Raw genomic sequence first — 20,062 nt, forward strand, 5'->3', positions numbered from 1 at the left:
GTTGACAAAGACTCAAATATTTTTAACATATAATATATAATATATTCAGCAACTTGGAGGAAAGTCAGCAAACATCCATGTAATTTTTTTTTAAAAGAGTAACAAAACAAAACTGGGATATAACAAATCTAAGTCAACCCTACAAATGATATTTCTTAAAGAAAAATTTATAGGATACTACCAAGGTGTTAAAAACAGTTCCTTAGCCAGGTAGTCAAAAAATACTTTCAATTTGTAATGGTTTTTATTTCAAAATCTATTTATTTAACGTTACAAAGGTAGTTAACTGATTCAGACAGAAATATTTTAGTAATGAGAAAATAGTGAAGTTTCGTAGTTATTTGCTTTTAGAATGACAATGCCATTTAGTCAAAAACTGAGTCATACCAATTTCTCGATTGAGGATCTTTTCTTCTCGGTTGCCTACTGGCTCAATTACTTTTAAAAAGGGTTGAAAAAGCCGAAGGTCACAAAGCCGTCTTGTTTCATCAAAAAATTCTTCCCTTTCTGCTTCTTGGGTAACACTTACGAAAATGTAAGAAGATTCATCTTGAAGAAGTTGATGGAGAGGGTACTTTCTTGCTTCTTTAAATAATTCATGCTTTATAGTTATTAATGTAGCCTCACGGAGGCATTCTAGCGTCACTATCATTCCATTTGGTAGTAAACATTCAACTAGGATTCTTGGGGGCATCAAGTGGATGCCCCACAGTTCACCTGATGATGGTCTTGGAGGCATTGTTCTGATCCTTTACAAGTTTTACATATAAAACTATTTTAAGGAATTAGATGTGTGGCTGTCCCAAAGCAGAAATCTAAACCAAAGGGGAAAAAAATATGTTAAAAGAAAAACTACAGAAGAATATATTTATGGCATTACTAAATGTAAAAACTCATTTTCTGTAGTTTGAATTGATTAGGGTATTAATAATTTATCTTAAATATTTTGATGGAGACTCACTCCAAATTAGGCTGAAAGAATTGATTCCAAAGCAGGAATTAGAAAAAAACACTTGGACTGGAAAGGATCTTTTAGATCATGGGTCCATTGCTCTCATTTTAAAGGTGAGTAAAGGTGAGAGAAGTCAAATCTTCCTTTTCACTCCCTACCACTACCCATGTAATGAGAAATTACATGGCTTGGTCTTTTTCTTAAATTCATCTTTGTGATTTCCTTCTTTGTATTGATTATTGTCTACATGACATCTTAGACCATTCTGCTTCTAAAGTAGAATTTACATATATATTCACTATAATATAAAGTGTCATCAATACATCCTTGAGATATGATGATGAATTTGAATGATCCATCTACTTTATCAAATAACCCAACCCTAATAATTCTGATTGAAATGATCAACACACAAATGAGACCCACTGATTCTCTGTTAGTAAAATATTCCAACAGTGTTAAGTACTTTCAATATTTTTTAAAATACAAAGTATTATTATGATTTGAAGCCCTCATTTTTAAAGATGTCAAAAATCTCCAGGATTCTTTAGAAGATACTGCAAAACCCACAAAGGCACAGGTTTATTTTTTGCTATTTATATTTTCTTTTATTCAGCAAGTTACACTGTAAAGGCATAAAAAAAGGTAAGGTGAGAGACATTATAAAAAAGAAATGAAAGTCAAGCTAGAGAAATGAATCAAAAGGGCCCAGATAACTTATTATATTTGATTATTCTATCAGGCACTGCGGACAACAGTCATAAATGACACTTTGTTTATTCACTAAAAATGTACTGGAGCTAAAAAAAAAAAATGTACTGGGGCTTTTTCACAGGACCATGTTAGGTCCTGGGAATATGATAATGAAGACAGGCATGGCCCTTGCACTTACAAAGCAAAGTCAAGAGTGTGAAGATTATGGGTTTGTTGGGTATAGGATAATTAAATTCACAGGTAATTACATCCAGAAACCTATCTTCTCTGACTCCTGTATGTCATACCCATCAACATCTAATCCATCAACAAACTTTGTTAATTCTATCTCCCGAATCTGTATACTCCACTACTACTCTTAGTACCTTGGGTCAGGCCACTACTATTTCTTGTCTGGACCACTGCTAAAGCCTAAATGGCCTCCCTGGATCTAGGTTTGCCCCCTACAATCCATCTTTCACTTTAGAGCCAGTGTGAGCTAGACAGGGCAATAGGGTCTACTTTGAGCAGACATTTTTGCTATTTTAGTTGCAAACAAGTACTTATAGTATGCTTCAGAGTTCTAATACATGAAGGAGGTGAGAAATAGAAATAGCAAAAATTTCAAGCCCTCCCCCATCTCTAGAAATATAGAAGTCAGTTGGAAGACAATAGAGAATGTAAAACGATTTTTAATAGTTGAAAATCTTCCTTCAAATTTATAAGAGACCACTGAAGTTATAGGATTTAAAATATAATTATTCTATTTCCTACACTTCTAAATGAAAATTCATTGGTTAGTAAAAAGACCAGATGGATCAATCTTTGTGCATAATTATAGAAGTGACTTAAGCTAAGCTTTTTAAAACATACAAAAAATTTGAAGAATGCAAGGGAAATGCCAAATGACTACTTTTAAATGATGATCTGACTGCATAAAAAAGTTCAAATAAAAACAAAACCAAACCACAAGCCACACCAAAACAGCAGCTGTGTTTATAGTTTTCTTTGTTGAATGGCGCTAACAGGTCCATGTTACGGAGTCATAGGGGCAACTATATAATAAATAACATCTCAGAGTCTCATATGTCCCCTAAGAATTAGCAAAAGAGAAGTCTAGTATAGTGGAGAGATCACTGGTTCTAATCTTTATCCTATTATAGTATATTTATGGTCAGTTAACAATTATTAAATACTCAAGACACACGTTCTCATTAAGAGAATAAATGTGATCATAGCCATAAAACACTTGGGAGATTCTGGAAGGCAGGCACTAGTTGACACTGTGGTAGTACTAAATAGAAGAGAGAGGATGCTAACTTTCTTATTTGTCTTATGTCAGGCCTTACTCTGTACAAACCATTACCTCAGAGCTCACATGAACAGAAGTGTAGAAGAGGGGAATGGAGCTAACATTACTAGTCAGTATATATCATGCACTTAGGTGGCAATAACCCTTTCAGGATAGGATTTACCATTTTACATATGAGGAAACTGAAGGTCAGAAAAGTGAAGTTATTTGCCACCAGTAAATGTTAGATAACGGATTTTGAATCCAGGTCTAGATGATTTCAAAGTGCACACAGTAACCATGCTGCTCTTTGGGCTTCAGTTATGGCCAGGTGGTGAATAAGAAAATGGGCTCTAAAGTCACACTGGATTCAAATTCTCACTACCTTAGTAAATAGCTGCCTTGAGCAGTTTAATTCATCTCACTGAACTTCATTCTCCCCATCCCATTTTGTTAAGTTGGGATAATGGCAGAAAATTCATCAGATTGTTGTATTAGATGAGGTAATATATGAAAAACATGTAAGCAAAGAGACTGGCATACAGTAAGCATTCAGTAAATGTTAAATATTCAGTTTATTAATATAAACCTGTAAAGTACACCCACACTACCTTTTCAAGCTATTATGAATTATCCAGGGCTGGCACCAGATAGGGATGGGAAAAAGAGGTTTGAGTTCTTTTACAGAGGGAGACAAGTAAATAAGGAGCCTTATAAAGGAGTGCTAGTTTTAAAAGCTGAACTTTGAAGGTAGCACTGGTAATGCAAGGCTCACAGCTGCCTCTAGTTCCCTGGACTCCTAATATTCCTATTTAAATGGTACAGCTAACTACAGCTTAAGTAAGGAATCCCTTGCTAACCCCCTCCACCTTTTTTTTGAAGAAATATCTACTTGTGCTGGGCTCTGAGCTAAATATGCTATGAAAACTAAGGTAAATAAAATGCTTTCTCTTCGGTTGTTGAGGGACTCACAGTTCATTGGGGCATAAAAGCCAAGAACAACTTTGACAATGGAAAATTGTAGGACAGAATATGAACTTTAGTATAGTCACAGGAAATCTCCAACTGCTTGAGGAGGTTAGCGAAGGCATCAGAGAAGTAAAATTTAAGTAGATTATAGATTAGTAGGGATCTTGCAGGGAAGGTAAGAGGTAGCTTGGACACGGGGAGCTAGATGAGGAAAGCGTTTTAGATTGCCACAAGAGTATGTGTGCAAAGTCACAGACCATGAGAGAACGCAGCCTGTTACCAGCAATACAAGTTGTTTTTTATTACTTGAGTCTGAAGTGCATGGGAATAGGTAGGGTGTGTGGCAAGGAGGGAGAGGGGAGAAGTAGGCAGGGGCCAGAAAGGTGGGCAGACTCCTTGTTAAGGAGTTTGAATTTTATGTAATATGCTGTAAGTAAAGGAAGTCTTCTAAAGTATTTTGAGCAAGGGGCGCCTGGGTGGCTCAGTCATTAAGCGTCTGCCTTCAGCTCAGGTCATGGTCCCAGGGTCCTGGGATGGAGCCCCGCATCGGGCTCCCTGCTCAGCAAGAAACCTGCTTCTCCCTCTTCCACTCCCTCTGCTTGTGTTCCCTCTCTCTCTCTGTCTCTCTCTGTCAAATAAATAAATAAAATCTTAAAAAAAAGTATTTTGAGCAAAAGAATGACGACATTTTTTTCATGATTTTAAATTTCAGATTAAAAAAATATTTCTCTTCAAATACAGGATATAATCAAATAAGCATTAAACCAAGGTGTAAAAATGGTATCTTCTCAATTCCTCTAATTTGGGGGGAAAAATCCCTAAAGTTAAGAAATCAGCATATATACATGTAACATTTTAAATAAAAGGGCCTTTACACTATAGAAGAAATTAAATGCTGACAAAGAAGGTGGAATTACCCAAATAGAAGTGCATAACCTATTTACAAAGGAACTTATTTGAAAAGCAATAGAGGGGGATAAATCACCATAAAGTTAATATTTAAATTAAGAATCTCTGCAATTTGGCAGTTTGAAGTCACAAACATGTATTTACTAAAAATAAAATACTTTAAGAGTAAGGAACTACTCTATTGTTTTTTTTCTTTTCTTTTTACAAACCCTAGTGTTGAGAGCTGACTTTCCATAGACTGCAGGGAGCTATATTCCCCTGCTATGTGGGAAACCCAGACCCAGAAGCAGGGTCTGCCAATTGGTTAGCACTAGGTTCCCCATGAATGTGTACTCAGTGACCCGTGAGGGGCAGCTCCCTTTCTGGCTGTGCCCCATTTTCTGGGACAAGGGGCTCTGCATGGGACCCTGGCCTTGACACTGTTGGCCTTTTGAGTTCAGAATGCCAGGACTAAATATTCATATACTGAAAAATCACAATTATTCAGGACTCTTAGGAAATAAATCAGTTTTACTTACCCTAACTTTTTATATATCTAATGATAAGCTTTTCAATTGGGGTGTTCCTGGTTTCTTAAAAGAGTATATATAACTCACAATTTCCCCTTTTCTTGACGAATTACAGTCCTCATTATAAAACCAATTACTGTGCTATTCTGAAACACAATACAGCAAAGCACTTCAGTATTATTGAAGAGTCTGAGTGTATTTTTGGCCCTATCCCCAGTGACCCCAGGTTGGAGATGATGCTTTTTAAAATGGCCCCCATCTCCTTGTTTTCCAGTAGTCAATGGTCACTTTTCAGCTGTAGCCCCCCGGCTGTGATAGTAGCCTCCTCTTCTTCAGTTACTCATTTCTATAAGCATCAACACTGACTACCATTTTATAATAATCTGTAGACTAGAGACCAACAGACCAAATGGTGACTGTATGAACTTAGGAGCACAATATATGTAACAGATACCTTGCTGGTCAGAGATTTTGTTTACTTCCTTGTTCTGGTGTTAACATTACTGTTAAAAACTGTGTTTTGGCAGAAGGCACTGAAAGTCTTTAGTGCTTAGAAGGCCTGAACCCCCATTCATTTCTTGGTTAGGGCTGGGTCTGCATTAGCAGTGCAAGTGAGGGCAATGGTATTGCTCAGCTGGAGTAAAGACAACTTTAAGCACAAAATAAGCAGCAGAAATGAACAGTAGAAAACAGTCTCAGACTCGCCATTGTCACTTGACTTTTGTAAGTCGAGGGTTTCTTAATTCATTGGACAATTTAATTTGAACATCTAATGTGCACTCTTTCAGCCCAAGAAGACAATGACATTTTGACAATGTTTTTTAACTTCTAAATTCAAAGCCTTTCCTTGCCCACATGCCAAATCCAGCTCACCACCCGCTTTTGTTAAATAAATTTAAATGGGAATCCCACCAATAAATTGTGTTTGTATGTTGTCAACAATGCTTTCCCACTACAACAACAGAGTTGAGCAGATGCCATAGAGACGTGCGGCTTAAAACATTTAATATCTGGTCCTTTACAGAAAAAGTTTGCTGGCCTCTGATAAGGTATCAGAATTACCCAATAAATCAACCTGAGAATTTTCTTTCTTTTTTTTAAGATTTATTTATTTATTTGAGAGAGGAAGAACATGTGCATGAGGGGAGAGACAGAGCAAGACGGAGAGTCTCAAGCAGATTCCCTGCTGAGCACAGAGCCCAATGTGGGGCTCAATCTCAGGACCCTGAGATCATGACCTGAGCTGATATCAAGAGTCGGATGCTTAACAACTAAGCCACCCAGGTGCCCTCAACTGGAGAATTTTCTAAATGGACATCACTTAATAAATCATCCCTAACCCTGCCTTTTGGACCACAATCCTACACTTTCACTCGAAGTCCTTCGGGGCTGAGGTGGAGAGGAAGCATTAATTTTAAGCCAGTGAAGTTAAAATCCTAAAATAGGAAAGTATCTCAGAAGTCACTATACAGAGTATTTTCAGCATTGGGAGATCACTATCTGATATAGAAGTTTTTGTGGAGCACTTCTAAAGTTATCCCAAAACATTATTTCTAAACTTCTTCATTCCATCATTTCTGCCTTTTCTATCTCTTCACATGCTTGTCAGCTATTAGAATTTTCTCTGGGTCTTTTTATCCCCCAATTCCTTTAACCATAATTCAAGAGATAGTTTACCGTCATCTTTGCCATCACTTAAAGTGTTCTTCTGCTAATTAATATTCATCTCAAAATGCAGCAACCAAAATCTAGTATGTACCTATGAATTATGAGTCTCTATAAATTGAGTCTCTATAAATACATTCTAAGACTGCAGAAACCTTTTCTAACTCAATTACTTTAAAATATAATGTATACTTTAGATATTTTAATTCAGGTTTCAATTTCAAAAGTATATTATATTTAAAAGTTATTTGTTTTTAAAGTAATCAGTATTACATCTGCATCAGAAAGCCATTAAAATAAGAAAGCTATTTTGAAGTGTACACTTGGAAATTTAGGGGGGTATCTATACTGACTCCATTGGCAGCTTACTCACCTCAAGACAGCCTTAATCTGTTAAAATAAGCAGCTTGTGTTTTCTAGATACCTGTGTTCCACAAATATAGAAGCTTCATAAGTATTTACTGAATGAACAAAAGTTTTATTTTATTTTTTTTAAAGATTTTATTTATTTATTTGAGAGAGCGAAAATGAGAGAGAGAGAGAGAGAGAGAGCACATGAGAGGGGGGAGGGTCAGAGGGAGAAGCAGACTCCCTGCTGAGCAGGGAGCCCGATGCGGGACTCGATCCCGGGACTCCAGGATCATGACCTGAGCCGAAGGCAGTCGCTTAACCAACTGAGCCACCCAGGCGCCCTGAACAAAAGTTTTAAAAATACTTCTTATTTAACTGATACATTCAACCAACGTTATTTGATTTAATGGACACATTACTAAAGGAGTATATTTAGATATATGTTGACAAGGTATTCTCCACCCTCATTCTCAGAGAGGTCAATGGGAAAACATTAACATGTAGTTTTGTTGCTAATCAGTTGCACCTTTTTATTTGCTCATTAACTAGAAAATATACTTTCCTGTTTTTTTAAATTACCAAATGAATCCTTACTTTAGTCTGATTTAGAACAAAATAAAAAATTTGCCTCTATACTTCCTAAAGAAATAACATGATTAAAATCTAGATTAATAATTCTATGATCTGATTACTCTCTTTAAAACTTATTTTAAATATTTCCAGTTAATTACTCCTTTTCTTAATGTTGCCTCTTACATGTCTTTGATTGTACCTTAATACATTCTTGTTAGAATTATCTATTTCCATATTTGACTTCCTACTAGACTATGAACTTTTTCAGGATAGGATCTTTTTGGGGTCACTACAGTCCTACAGCATAAGTAGGAAATCTAAACTGTTAAAGTTATCCCAGGGAAAGTCCCAGGGCCTGAAACAAAGAGAAGTAGCAATAGTAATAGAAGAAAAGAGATAGACGAAGACAGCTTATAACAGGAAATCAAAAGCACTGAGAGACTAACTGGGTTTGAAGGATAAGAAGCGTAATTTTAAACAAATTTCACTGCAGTGGAAATGCATGGGAAGTAAGTGTTTTTCGGTACAATTTTTCATGAGCCCCAGTTAGGGCCTCTAAAATTCTCTTCCTCCAAGAGTCACTGAGCTGTTGTTGGAGTGAGTCCAAAGGGACAGCTGTAATATACACTAGTGCTGGAAGGATGCATTTTATCCACTTCTTTCAAAACGCTGTCCTTCACTGACCTTTACAAGCTGACCATGAGAAAACACATTTAACTCATTCTCTTAGTTATTCAGAGAGAGACCTTAACAACTTCAGTGTGGAAAATCAAGTTCTCATGACCGGTATGTAGAAAATTCAAATTCCTTTAGAAGGGGATATAATTCATTTTCACTATTAAATTCACAGTGCTGTGAAATACACTTCAGAGATTTAAAAATACATTTCAGAGATTTAATGGTTTATTTAAAACAAGGGTTCCCAAATATGAAGATCATAGATGGGCTTAGGAAGGGTCTTTGCTACTGGATTTTAAAAAAAATGACAAACAATTAAGGTCTAAGTCAGTAATGTCTATGCCAATGTAGACTTTTTTTAAAAGATTTTATTTATTTATTTATTTATTTATTTATTTATAGAGGGAGCGCGCATGAGTGGGGGGGGCAGGGGGAGAGGGAGAAGCAGACTCGTGGCTGAGCAGGGGAGCGCAATGCAGGGCTCGATCCCAGGACCTTGAGATCACGACCTGAGTCGAAGGCAGACGCTTAACTGACTAAGCCACCCAGGTGCTCCTGTGGACTTCTGATTATCAATAAATTCCTGAACAAGGACTTTATTAAGGTGGGTTAAAAGAATCCAGTGTGGGGGCGCCTGGGCGGCTCAGACGGTCAGACGGTTAACCATCTGCCTTCAGCTCCGGTCATGATCCCAGGATCCTGGGATCGAGCCCCGCATCGGGCTCCCTGCTCAGCAGGAAGCCTGCTTCTCCCTCTCCCACTCCCCCTGCTTGTGTTCCCTCTCTCTCTCTCTGTCTCTCTCTATGTCAAATAAATAAAATTAAAAAAAAAAAGAATCCAGTGTGACTAGCAGAATTGAATCGGATAAATAAGCATAAGAGTCACTAATGAAGTATAGATTAATAAATACCTGATCTTAATTATTAAATAATGAATTTAAATTCTATGTTTTATATAGATATAAAGAAACCTTACCAAATCTCAAAATATGTAGTCACTAATTTCCCCAATTTGAACTTCAAAAATTCAAATTTTAGTGTGTGATAAAATTTCTTAAAATTTAAGCTCAAAAAGAGACTAAATATTAATAGAGGTGATAGAAATATAGACAGGATTATGAGGAAAAGCAAACATAGTTAAGCACATAGAAAATACAACAAAAGATATTTCATAATATCAAACAATTTAATAAGAAAAATGACTCCACAGTGACATAGAGTTTTCCAGAAAATATTTCTTTTCTCTTTGTGAGGGAGTCAAGGCAGGATTATCATAGTTTCACATAAAACAAGCAGCAGGCAGTCAAAAGTCAATAGTAAATTAGGCAATTCTAGAAACCCCATTTATTTTTTAGATCCAGATGGCAGTATTTGGTAAGTTATGATTTCAAAATATAAAACTGAAAGAATGACTAGTACTTCAAATGAAAAATACATTAATATTTTGCCTTATTTTTCTAGTAGTAGAATGCTTTTGCTCTAATTCTTTGATTCCCCCTTATTAACCAGCCCACCTTGTGACTGATGGCATGTATTGATAAGACAGGTGGAGAGAATTAAGGGTGCCTCTTTCTGCCCAAAGAAAAGGACAAAGCTAATGATTCCATAAGGAAAATCTAACCAGTGACTTGAGCTTTAACATCTTAATACCTGGAACAAATAATCAATGGAGCTGAAAACATTTTGGAAACCTCTACATTTTTTTCAACTATGGTATTATTTAGTCTTTAGTAGCAAAGAAAACAACATATATGAACCCAGTCTAGTTCTAGGGGTAGAGCAGAAATGGTTTAACCAGTGTTTTTGCTTTTGTTCAGATCACTCCTCCATCATCTTCAGCTCTACCGACGCTATGCAGAACTCTGCAATTCTTTTTTTTTTTTTTAAGATTTTATTTATTTATCTGAGAGAGAGCAGGGTGAGGGGCGAAAGGGACATAAGAATAGTGAGAAAGAGTCCTAAGCAACTCCGCCCTGAGTGTGGAGCCCAACATGGGGCTGGATCTCACAACGCTGAGACCGCAACCAGAGCTGAATAGCCTGACTGCCCCATGCAGGTGCCCCAAGAGAACTCTGAAAAAAAAATTTTTTTTAAGACTTTATTTATTTATTTGACAGAGAGAGAGACACAGCGAGAGAGGGAACACAAGCAGGGGGAGTGGGAGAGGGAGAAGAAGGTTTCCCGCGGAGCAGGGAGCCCGATGTGGGGCTTGATTCCAGGACCCTGGGATCATGACCTGAGCCGAAGGCAGACGCTTAACGACTGAGCCACTCAGGTGCCCCGGGAACTCTGCAATTCTTTAGACTTCTCCAAGAGTTTCCTTATTTCCACAAAGTGAATAAAAATAGTTATTACCTCATAATGATTGAAAAGAGTTAAGTGAAACAATACATGTAAAATCCTAGCATATAGTGCCTAGAGCATGGAAATTCAATAAAGGTTCCCTCTCTTATCTATTGGATCCATGCTATCTAAATCCATGGGTCCAGAAAGGAGCCAGAACTTTAGCGTTTCAGGATTAAAATCATTAAAAAATATTTTGATGCAGAATATTTTACTTACATCTTTAAAATCTGTACAAATGTCTCTGTCCTCATCTTTATATTTGTTTCTGTATTATTGAACTGCAAAACTCCTAAAGGATGAAACCTTTATCTGTTTGGCTTTTTTTTTTTTAAAGATTTTATTCATTTATTTGAGAGAGCGAGCGAGCACATGAGCAGGGGAAGGGGTAGAGGGAGAGGGAAAGCAGACTCCTGGCTGAGCGTGGAGCCCTACTGGGCTTGATCCCAGGACCCTGAGATCATGACCTGAGCCAAAGTCAGACGCTTAACTAACTGAGCCATCCAGGCACCCCGAGGTCTGTCTCTGTTTAAATCCGTTTACACACTCTCAGTAGAGCATAAGCATTAAAAAATGGACATTTGATATATTTCAATAATGATAAAACATAAAAACAAATACAAATCAACAAGAGACATAAGAAAATAGAAGAAATATATACAAAAATTCTTATTTTAGAATTATGCTATACGTAATTGGCAAAATCTACTTCTTTACATGTATACGTGAGATTATATTGATTTTCTTATTTAAAGGAAAAGAGGGAAAATGCAATGAATGTTAGAGATAAAAATGCCAAGTCATAGTAACAAATATTTTTGGTTCTTGGACTGAAAAAAATGACGACCAGTTAGGAAAAGAGAGAAGTGAAAGGGTATTACATAGACCATACCACTGATTTTCTCTTCATATTAAATAAATGCCTTTTAATCATATTTGGTTTGATTGAAAATAAGCAGGAATGATTTTTGGGGGGGGCTAAAAACCAACAACACAGCTCATGTCCTAAATTAAGTAATATACTATCTGGTTCACTGAAGCAATACTTAAAGGAAATTTGGTATAATGTGGAGAGTAACTTTTTAATGAGAGAAAAAAAACTTTCTTTATAAATCATTACAAACTAGTCTCTTTTATATAAAGAGAGAAGTAACCCTAAAGTATTTAAATTTTACAGCTGTATCTGCATCTTGAAGGGCCAAAAGTATACTTCAACAAGACAGGGAAAATAGAACCCCAATTATGTATCTGGTTGTCTCCATGAAAATTTAACCAATATGAGATCATTGAAGAGACCAGCCCAGCAAGAAAGGAAGGAAATGCAAAATATGGAGGGGTTCTTGAAATGTTACTATTTTCTGCTAAACAAACATCTTAGTTCCCAGGGAACATAAAGAGAAGAGAACCTGAAAGCTTAACCTTTTACAAGTAAGTTTATAACCAAACTTATAACTGATGATAACTAAAATATGGGGCTCAGAGTCCTTTGTAATTTCCCTTTACAAATGAGACTCATGTACCATATACTTCAGGAACAAAAGCAATTTATTATTTGGTATTGCACAGATGGTGCCAGCCACACATTGTTTCTTTCTTGATTTATGGGTTAAGAAAAAAAGTATAAAAGGGATCTACTTTTCAGCTTAAAATCAATATGAAAACTAACTCTCCCTGTTTTTCTTTCAAAAGCCTGGGGGCTTCACCAAAAAAAACTTCATTCTTTCTTGCCCTAAAGAAGCTAACACCATCCTGCACTTGGTTGATTTGTAAAATTGTTATTTCCTGGCTGCTAATGAAGAGAAAGAAGAGACAAAAAGAGTACATCATCCAGGTCCTAGCTAGATAAATTCATTGGGAAGCTTAAGAATATCTAGATTAAGCATCTTAAATAAGAACATCTAGAAAAAGGTAACCGTAGCAATGTGTCTTCCAGCTCACTTGACTATTCTTTTCCTAAAGACCTGTAACAAACTGAAGGCAAGATGTTTCCATAAGCCACCAGGAATAAGAATTTACTTCCCTTAAGTTTATTAAATGACTTTTTCTTTTTTCTTTATGTTTTTTCTTGTATAGTGTAAATGCCTTTGTAAGCCTTTCCATGTCTTTGAATACATCAACAATCTTCTTCCAAGTCTTCCTGCCACTGTGGGTTAGGGTGGATGAACTTCTGGAAAACACTTGCTTCACACTATTCCCTTTTGTTTTCTCTATTCATCAAGAATGAACAGCTACCTTATTTCCTTATATCATGGAATGAAGACATAGTTTAATTTCTACCGGGGCTTCTAGTCAAGTACTATTTCTTCTGGTGGTAGCTCTCTAGTGTCTAGATGCTTTAAAACTTGTTTGCACTCCACTACTGATTAACCTTATGGTCTTCCTTGACAATGATGAAAAAATGAGTCTTGTATACCAACCTTCTACTGCCATTATAAAGTGAAACTTGAGTTAGCTACAGATTTCTCAGTAGATCCAGTTGTTCTCTCTTCCTTGTACAGAACAGGTAGTTTGTGTCCACAAAGAGAAAAGAATCCCAAAATGATAAAATAGTAAATGTTCCGTCTAGTCCAGTCCAATAAAGACAGCTACCTTTGACTGGAGGTACTAGCAGACACAATATATTCACCTAATTGAATCCAGACATATTTCATAGAAAGTCTCTGCTTTGGAGTATTATTTTCATTTTTGACCAACTCAACATTCTAAACTCAAAATCTGCCATCTGTTCCATTTTCTGACAATAACAGACTAGTTTAGTATTTAATAGTAATGGTGAAAAAACTCCACTGCAAGTAATTATTGACCAATTTTAATAGTGATTTATCATCCTTCAATATTTGATCTCTGATAAAGGGGCTATTTCACTAAAGCAAAATTTGAAGTAATGCTGAACAGCTGTTTGGCAAGCCAAGGACATAGATCTCCCAGAAGTGCAATCAGAGAGAGAGGAGCTCAATTTCAGCACAAGCATCACCTAGCTAAGATGTGAACAGGAGAGTTCTATGAGTGATAGCAACAGCAGTGTGAAGGCACGTAAACACAAATATTTTAAAAATCAATTTTTGGGGGGGGCCTGGGTGGCTCAGTCGTTAAGTGGCTGCCTTCAGCTCAGGTCATGATCCCGGGGTCCTGGGATCGAGCCCCATGTCTGGCTCCCTGCTCAGCAGGAAGCCTGCTTCTTCCTCTCCCACTCCCCCTGTTTGTGTTCCCTTTCTCGCTGTCTCGCTCTCTAAAAATAAATAAAATCCTTAAAAAAATAAAAATAATCAATTTTTTTAAGCCAATACAATATGGGCAATGGTACTTCAGAATCCACTTAATGATGAGAAATAGTAGTAGATGGTCTTCACTTTGCCTCTTTAAACATTTACTTGTTCACTTATACTTCATGTGGTGTAATATACCACATATCTGGAAAGCCATAGTTATATACCTTAAAATGATAGCAATGAGAATGACAAATTGAAATGGGCGTAACTGTGTAAAAATAGCAACATAAGTTATCAGTAAGTAGAATATTTCTATTTTATTCACTGATGTTCAATATGTCATCTGTTGACCACTAAAGGCATATTATTAAACAATAAATTACCTTATAATAATTCAGTAAGTTAAAGTGCTTCCTTAGAAAATATATCACCTGACAAAAACTTATAAACCAGTTATTTAACCTAAGTCATTAAACTATTAGCCCAACAATTACTTCATACATTACAGTTTATTATGTAATCTTGCTGAAATTAAAATAAAGGCACAGAGTAAGATGTAATAAAGTTTGAAACAGAGAACTTAAAGGAGCTAAAGTTCTAAACCTTCACTGGGAGTAATAAATCAAGAAAGGGAATGAATGTAAAGATTAAAGTGAAGAGAGAAGAGAATGTTCTGGAGTTGGAGAGAGATCTCGTGGAGGACAATAATGGAGACTTTTGAGTCTGTGCTCAAAAATGGTTATGACAAGGATGGATACATGATGTAGAATGCTGATGTGAAAATGTGGAAAGCATCTATTATAGTACATAAAGAGCACATTCAAAGCTCTATTTCTTAAATGGCAAGGTTAAGGTTAAACTAAAACTAGACCATAAACTTTTATTTACCTATTTATTTTAAAAAGATTTATTTATTTAAGAGAGAGTGAGCGAGCATGAGCGGGGGTGGGGGGCAGAGAGAGAAGCAGACTCCCTGGGAGCAGGGAGCCCAATGCGGGACTCCATCCCAGGACCTTGGGATCATGACCTGAGCCAAAGGCAGACGCTTAACCGAATGAGCCACCCAGCCGCCCCTAGACTATAAACTTTTAGCTTCATCTAGTCAATACTAATAATTTCTATTACTTGATAGTTGCCTAATGGTCTAAGGAATCACAATCTGATAGTCTCATACCAATTTGGTGGGGAGTAAGAAAAAAAGGCACAGAAAAAATTCTTTAAAGTATTCCCACTGTCAATACTGCAAGTCAGAAATTCACCTTTTGTCACAAAGACCTCAAAATGATAAAGTTCTTTTCAAAGATAAAAGTATGGTTCTATATTTATAGCATAATTAACAAAACCAAAATAATTAGCTTATTAGTTTAAAAAATCTATTTTCACATCTCTAGGAATCAGCTAATTAAAACCTGTGCTTGGTTCCTTTGTTCCAATTGGCTTTACAATACTAGTGTTCTTACCCATCACTAGTCTACTCACAATGGTATCATTAGCACTAAGATCCAAATAACAGTGCTGTATTTATGACTGCACTTTAGTTTACACAAAAGCAAAATTCTGAGAAGAGCATGAGTCATTATCCCCAGGGAAAAAAATAATGTTTCTTTGGTCAGAATATGAAACTTATTACTGAAACCAGTAATTTAGCCTAGAAATTCCTTTTCTGAATAAATGGAACAGAATGTTTCTTTTCTCTATTTTAACACTCCAAAACTAGCAGAACTGTCCATCTGTCTGCTTTTACTACTCTACATATCTGGTGTGTGGTGACAGAAAAACAACCTTTAGTCTAACTATTTTCAGTACTGCTCTTTTGTTTTGTCCTGTCAGAATGTCATCTTCCCAGGACAAAATAGAGACAGAGAGACACACACACACCCCTCTCCCTCACTATTTGGGTAGTCTTTTACTAAGTCACTGTAAAATATGTAGAGAACATTCTAAAAGTGGGTATTTATTTCCATAATGTTAAATGTTAGAAAGTTCTCAGGTTCATATTTTATATCTCACCTTACAATATCTTCATAATTAAAAGGTAAAAGTTACAAAGATAAGGAACTACTGGGGTGCCTGGGTAGCTCAGTTGATTACGCATCTGCCTTTGGCTGAGGTCATGGTCCTGTGGTCCTGGGATTGAGCCCATGTTGGGCTCCCTGCTCAGTGGGGAGTCTGCTTCTCCCTCTGTCTGCCACTCCCCCTGCTTGTGCTCTCTCTCTCTCTCAAATAAATAAAGTCTTTTAAAAAAGATAAGGAACTATTGATGTTTTAAATGATTTAAAGTTTTTCCCCAAATTTTCCCAAAAACAAGTCAAAATAATCTTTCTAGGATATTTTTCTGGCCGCCTTCAATTGTTTCTTTTGTTGGTACCTCTTACTTTGTTTATTCATGATATCACCACTCTCTCAATCTCTAAGGTTGGACACTTTGGAGATCTCAACTCCTTTTGCGTGATATCACTTCCTGCATTAAACCACCCACAAACTCATCACTTTTGGGGGGAGCATCTTCTCTATCACTACTAAACTCTAAAGCGTTCTCATATGGAACAATGATAGGTCTTTAATTCAACAAGCATTTATAAACACTGCTATCTACAAGACACTGACAAAGTGAAGAGGGGAAAAAACCATTCACATGTGTATGTAAGTGAAGATGAAAATCTTTATTACCTTACAATCTACAAGGCAGAATATAGTAATTATAGGAGAAAGTGTATGTATGTGCTTGTTTAAGGGAAAGAAGCTTAATGACTGGTAGGACTTCTGATAGGTACAAAAAGAGGAGCAGGTTAACTGTGCAGTAAGAGCTAAGGCAAAAAGCCTGAAAACACAGTATTCAATCCCCTCCCCCAATTCGCTATCCAGTTTCACTAAAACTGGCTACCTAAAACATATATCTAATCACATCACTACTCAATTAAAATAATATGGTGAATTTCTGTTATCTAAAATATACTTCAAACTCAAAGCCTCATCAACCATCTGCCCTTATGCTTTTTCCCCACACTCCAAGCTCTAATCTTTCTAGATCAATCTTTTTCCTTTACAGTTTTCTTTGCCTTTGTAAGAAGGGTCCATGATCTTTCTTCTATGTCTGTTCCCATTCATTGCCATTTCAATCATACCTTTCCTTTAAATTCAGCCCAATGCTTTCCCTTCTTGTCCCTTCACAGTCTCACTAAACTTGGTTTATAATTCCAGATTAACTTTAGAATCATTTTGTGAAATTCAAAAACAAAGATCAAAGCAAGCTTGTTTGTATTTTGATTGAGAAACTATGATTTGTACTAATTTAGGGAGAACTGACATTTTTACAAGCTCTCTTTCCTATCCAAGGATGTACTTACACTTATCTAAATCTGTTTTTCAATGTTCCTTAGTAGTTACCTTTTAATTGTACTATAATTAACATACAGTGACCGTACAAGCACTTTTTGTATCCATGGAACCACCATACAAAACCAGATATAGGACATACTATTAACCTGGAACATTACCTCATGCTCTTTTCCAATTCATTTCTCTCTCTGTCCCTAGATTACTGCATTTTGATTTCTGTAATCATAGGTTACTTTTACAGGTTCTTAACTTCATATATATTGAATCACAGTGTATACTCTTTTGTGTTTGGCTTCTTGTTTAACATATTGTATCTAAGATTTATCCACGTTGTTAATGGATCAGTAATCAATTCTTTTAAGTTGCCAAGTAGCAGTCCAAAATATATTTCAACTTGTTTATCCATTCTCCAGTTGTTGAATATATGGGCTGTTTTGGCTTTGGCCATGAACATTCTTATATTAGTTTGTTTTTGTTTTAGTGGACATATACTTTTCTCTCTTTTGGTAAATACTTAGGAGTAAAATTCTGGGTTATATGGTATGCAGACTGACTACTTATCCTTAAGAAGGCCTGCTTGCAAGGTTGGCCCCTGGTTGGTGTCTGGGAACTTGGATCATGGATTTTGAAAGACTTTCCACCCCTTACGTGATAAAAGTGGCTCACTCACTGTGCCTGAATTGTTTATGAAAACAATATGTTTTATGTTAAATAGCTGCTTGCCTTCTGGAATTTGGGTATGTACTGGGCAGAGGGATCAGCCTCGAAGTATTTGTGTACTGAATCTAACAAGCTTCCCTGGTTGTCTATGTTTCATACATGTTGTCTCAACTTCTTGCTGGGGAAATTAAATGTATCTTGTGACTCCACTGCAAGAGGACCCTTGGAACCCTGCACCTAATCTTCCCTGAATTTCTCCCCATACACCTTTTCCTTTTGTTGACTGTGGTTTGTATCCTTTTGCTGTAATAAACCATGGTCATAAGCACGATTACACAGAGTCCTATGTGTCCTCTTAGTAAACCACTGAACCTGGGGGTGGTCTTGGTGACCTCCCAAATACATAAGGTAAATGTTATGTTTAACTTTGTAAGAAACTGCTTACCAGTTCTCCAAAGTGACTGACCATTTTGCATTCCCGCCAGCAATAAATGAGAATTCCAGTTGCTCTCTATCCTCATAACTAGTTAGTGCTATCAGTTTTTCTACTTTAGCTATTCTAGTGGGTATGTAGTGGTATATAAAAACATTATGGTTTTAATTTGCAGTTACTGATGACTAATGATGTTGAAATTTTTTCATGTGCTTATAGGCCATTTGTTTATCTTCTGTGAAATGTCTGTTTGTGTCTTTACACATTTTTATATTAGGTAGTTGATTTTTTTTAAACATTGACTTCAGAGGTTCTTTATATATTCTGGATATAACTTCTTTTGTCACTTATAAGAACTGAGAATATTTTTTCCCATTCTGTGGCATATCTATTCATTTTAATGTTGTCTTTTGATGAGCACAAATTTTTAATTTTGATAAAGTCTTATTTACCTCATTTTCTTTTATAATCAGCACTTCCTATGTCTTGTCCAAGAAATCTTTGCCTTCTTAAAAGTCTTAAAAGATTTCTTCATGTAAATTCTGCTACGGCTTACTAAGTTTATTTCTTAGATAAGTGATCTTTTTGTTAATTTTATAAATGAGTTCTTCTCTTCCATTATATAATTGGTTATTGTTCATATAAAGGAAAACTGTTTTATATATTAACATTATAATACCAAGAAGACATACAGGAAGAGGTGGATAAATATGACTAAGTAAAAGTAAAAAATCTGGTTTGGCAAAAGTACCACAAACCAAATGGAAAGACCACTGGCAAACTGGTGATATATTTGTAATACATAGGACAAAAGGCTAATTTTTTGGGGTAATTTACAAATAGCTCAGACAAGTCAATTAGAAAAAATATGAATAAGAAAACAGTACAAATACAGTTGGCAGAAAAGGAAATTTAAATGGGATAAGCTCGAGAAAATAATTTAAAAATACAAATAAAACAATGATATATTTCCATTTTTTACTTATCAGATTGAAAAACATTAAGCTTATTAAGCGTTAAGCATCTGCCTTCAGCTCAGGTCATGATTCCAGGGTCCAGGAATCGAGTCCCGCATTGGGCTCTTTGCTCAGCAGGGGACCTCCTTCTCCCTCTGCCTGCTGCTCCCCCTGCTTGTATTCTCTCTCTCTCTCACCCCTCTCTCTTTGGCAAATAAATCAATAAAATCTTAAAAAAAAAAAGAAAAACATTTGAATTTGATGAAACCCATTACTACAAAGATAGTACTCTTAGAAAGTTGGTGGAAATGTAAACTTTCTAGAAGACAATTTTGACAAAATGATTCAAAATTTAAAATGTACATATTCTTAGACTAGGCAATCCCACCACTAGGAATTTGTTATATGGATATGTTTGTAAAAAATTCACCAAAAAGTAGGTTAAAGAATATTTAATGAGGCAATGTTCATGAAAGCAAAAGCTGGAAATAACCTATCAATAGGGGAATGGTTATGTAAATTATAGTAGTGCA

At 36.0% G+C, this 20,062-nt stretch overlaps 1 protein-coding gene across 2 annotated transcripts in view; it reads right to left on the reverse strand.

The window, feature by feature from the left end:
• Positions 1–20,062, reverse strand: part of PIK3CA (phosphatidylinositol-4,5-bisphosphate 3-kinase catalytic subunit alpha) — a 78,807-nt gene that overhangs the window by 31,774 nt on the left and 26,971 nt on the right. For both annotated transcript variants that reach the window (XM_025878467.2, XM_025878459.2), the window contains one exon: positions 388–815. In XM_025878467.2, coding sequence (XP_025734252.1) covers positions 388–739 — 352 coding nt within the window. In that variant the 5' untranslated portion in view covers positions 740–815. The remainder of the gene's footprint in view (positions 1–387; positions 816–20,062) is intronic.

Source organism: Callorhinus ursinus, unplaced genomic scaffold (genome assembly GCF_003265705.2).
Source record: "Callorhinus ursinus isolate GAN/ISIS: 27379988/994484 unplaced genomic scaffold, GSC_fseal_2.0 scaffold1, whole genome shotgun sequence".
Lineage (NCBI taxonomy): Eukaryota > Metazoa > Chordata > Mammalia > Carnivora > Otariidae > Callorhinus > Callorhinus ursinus.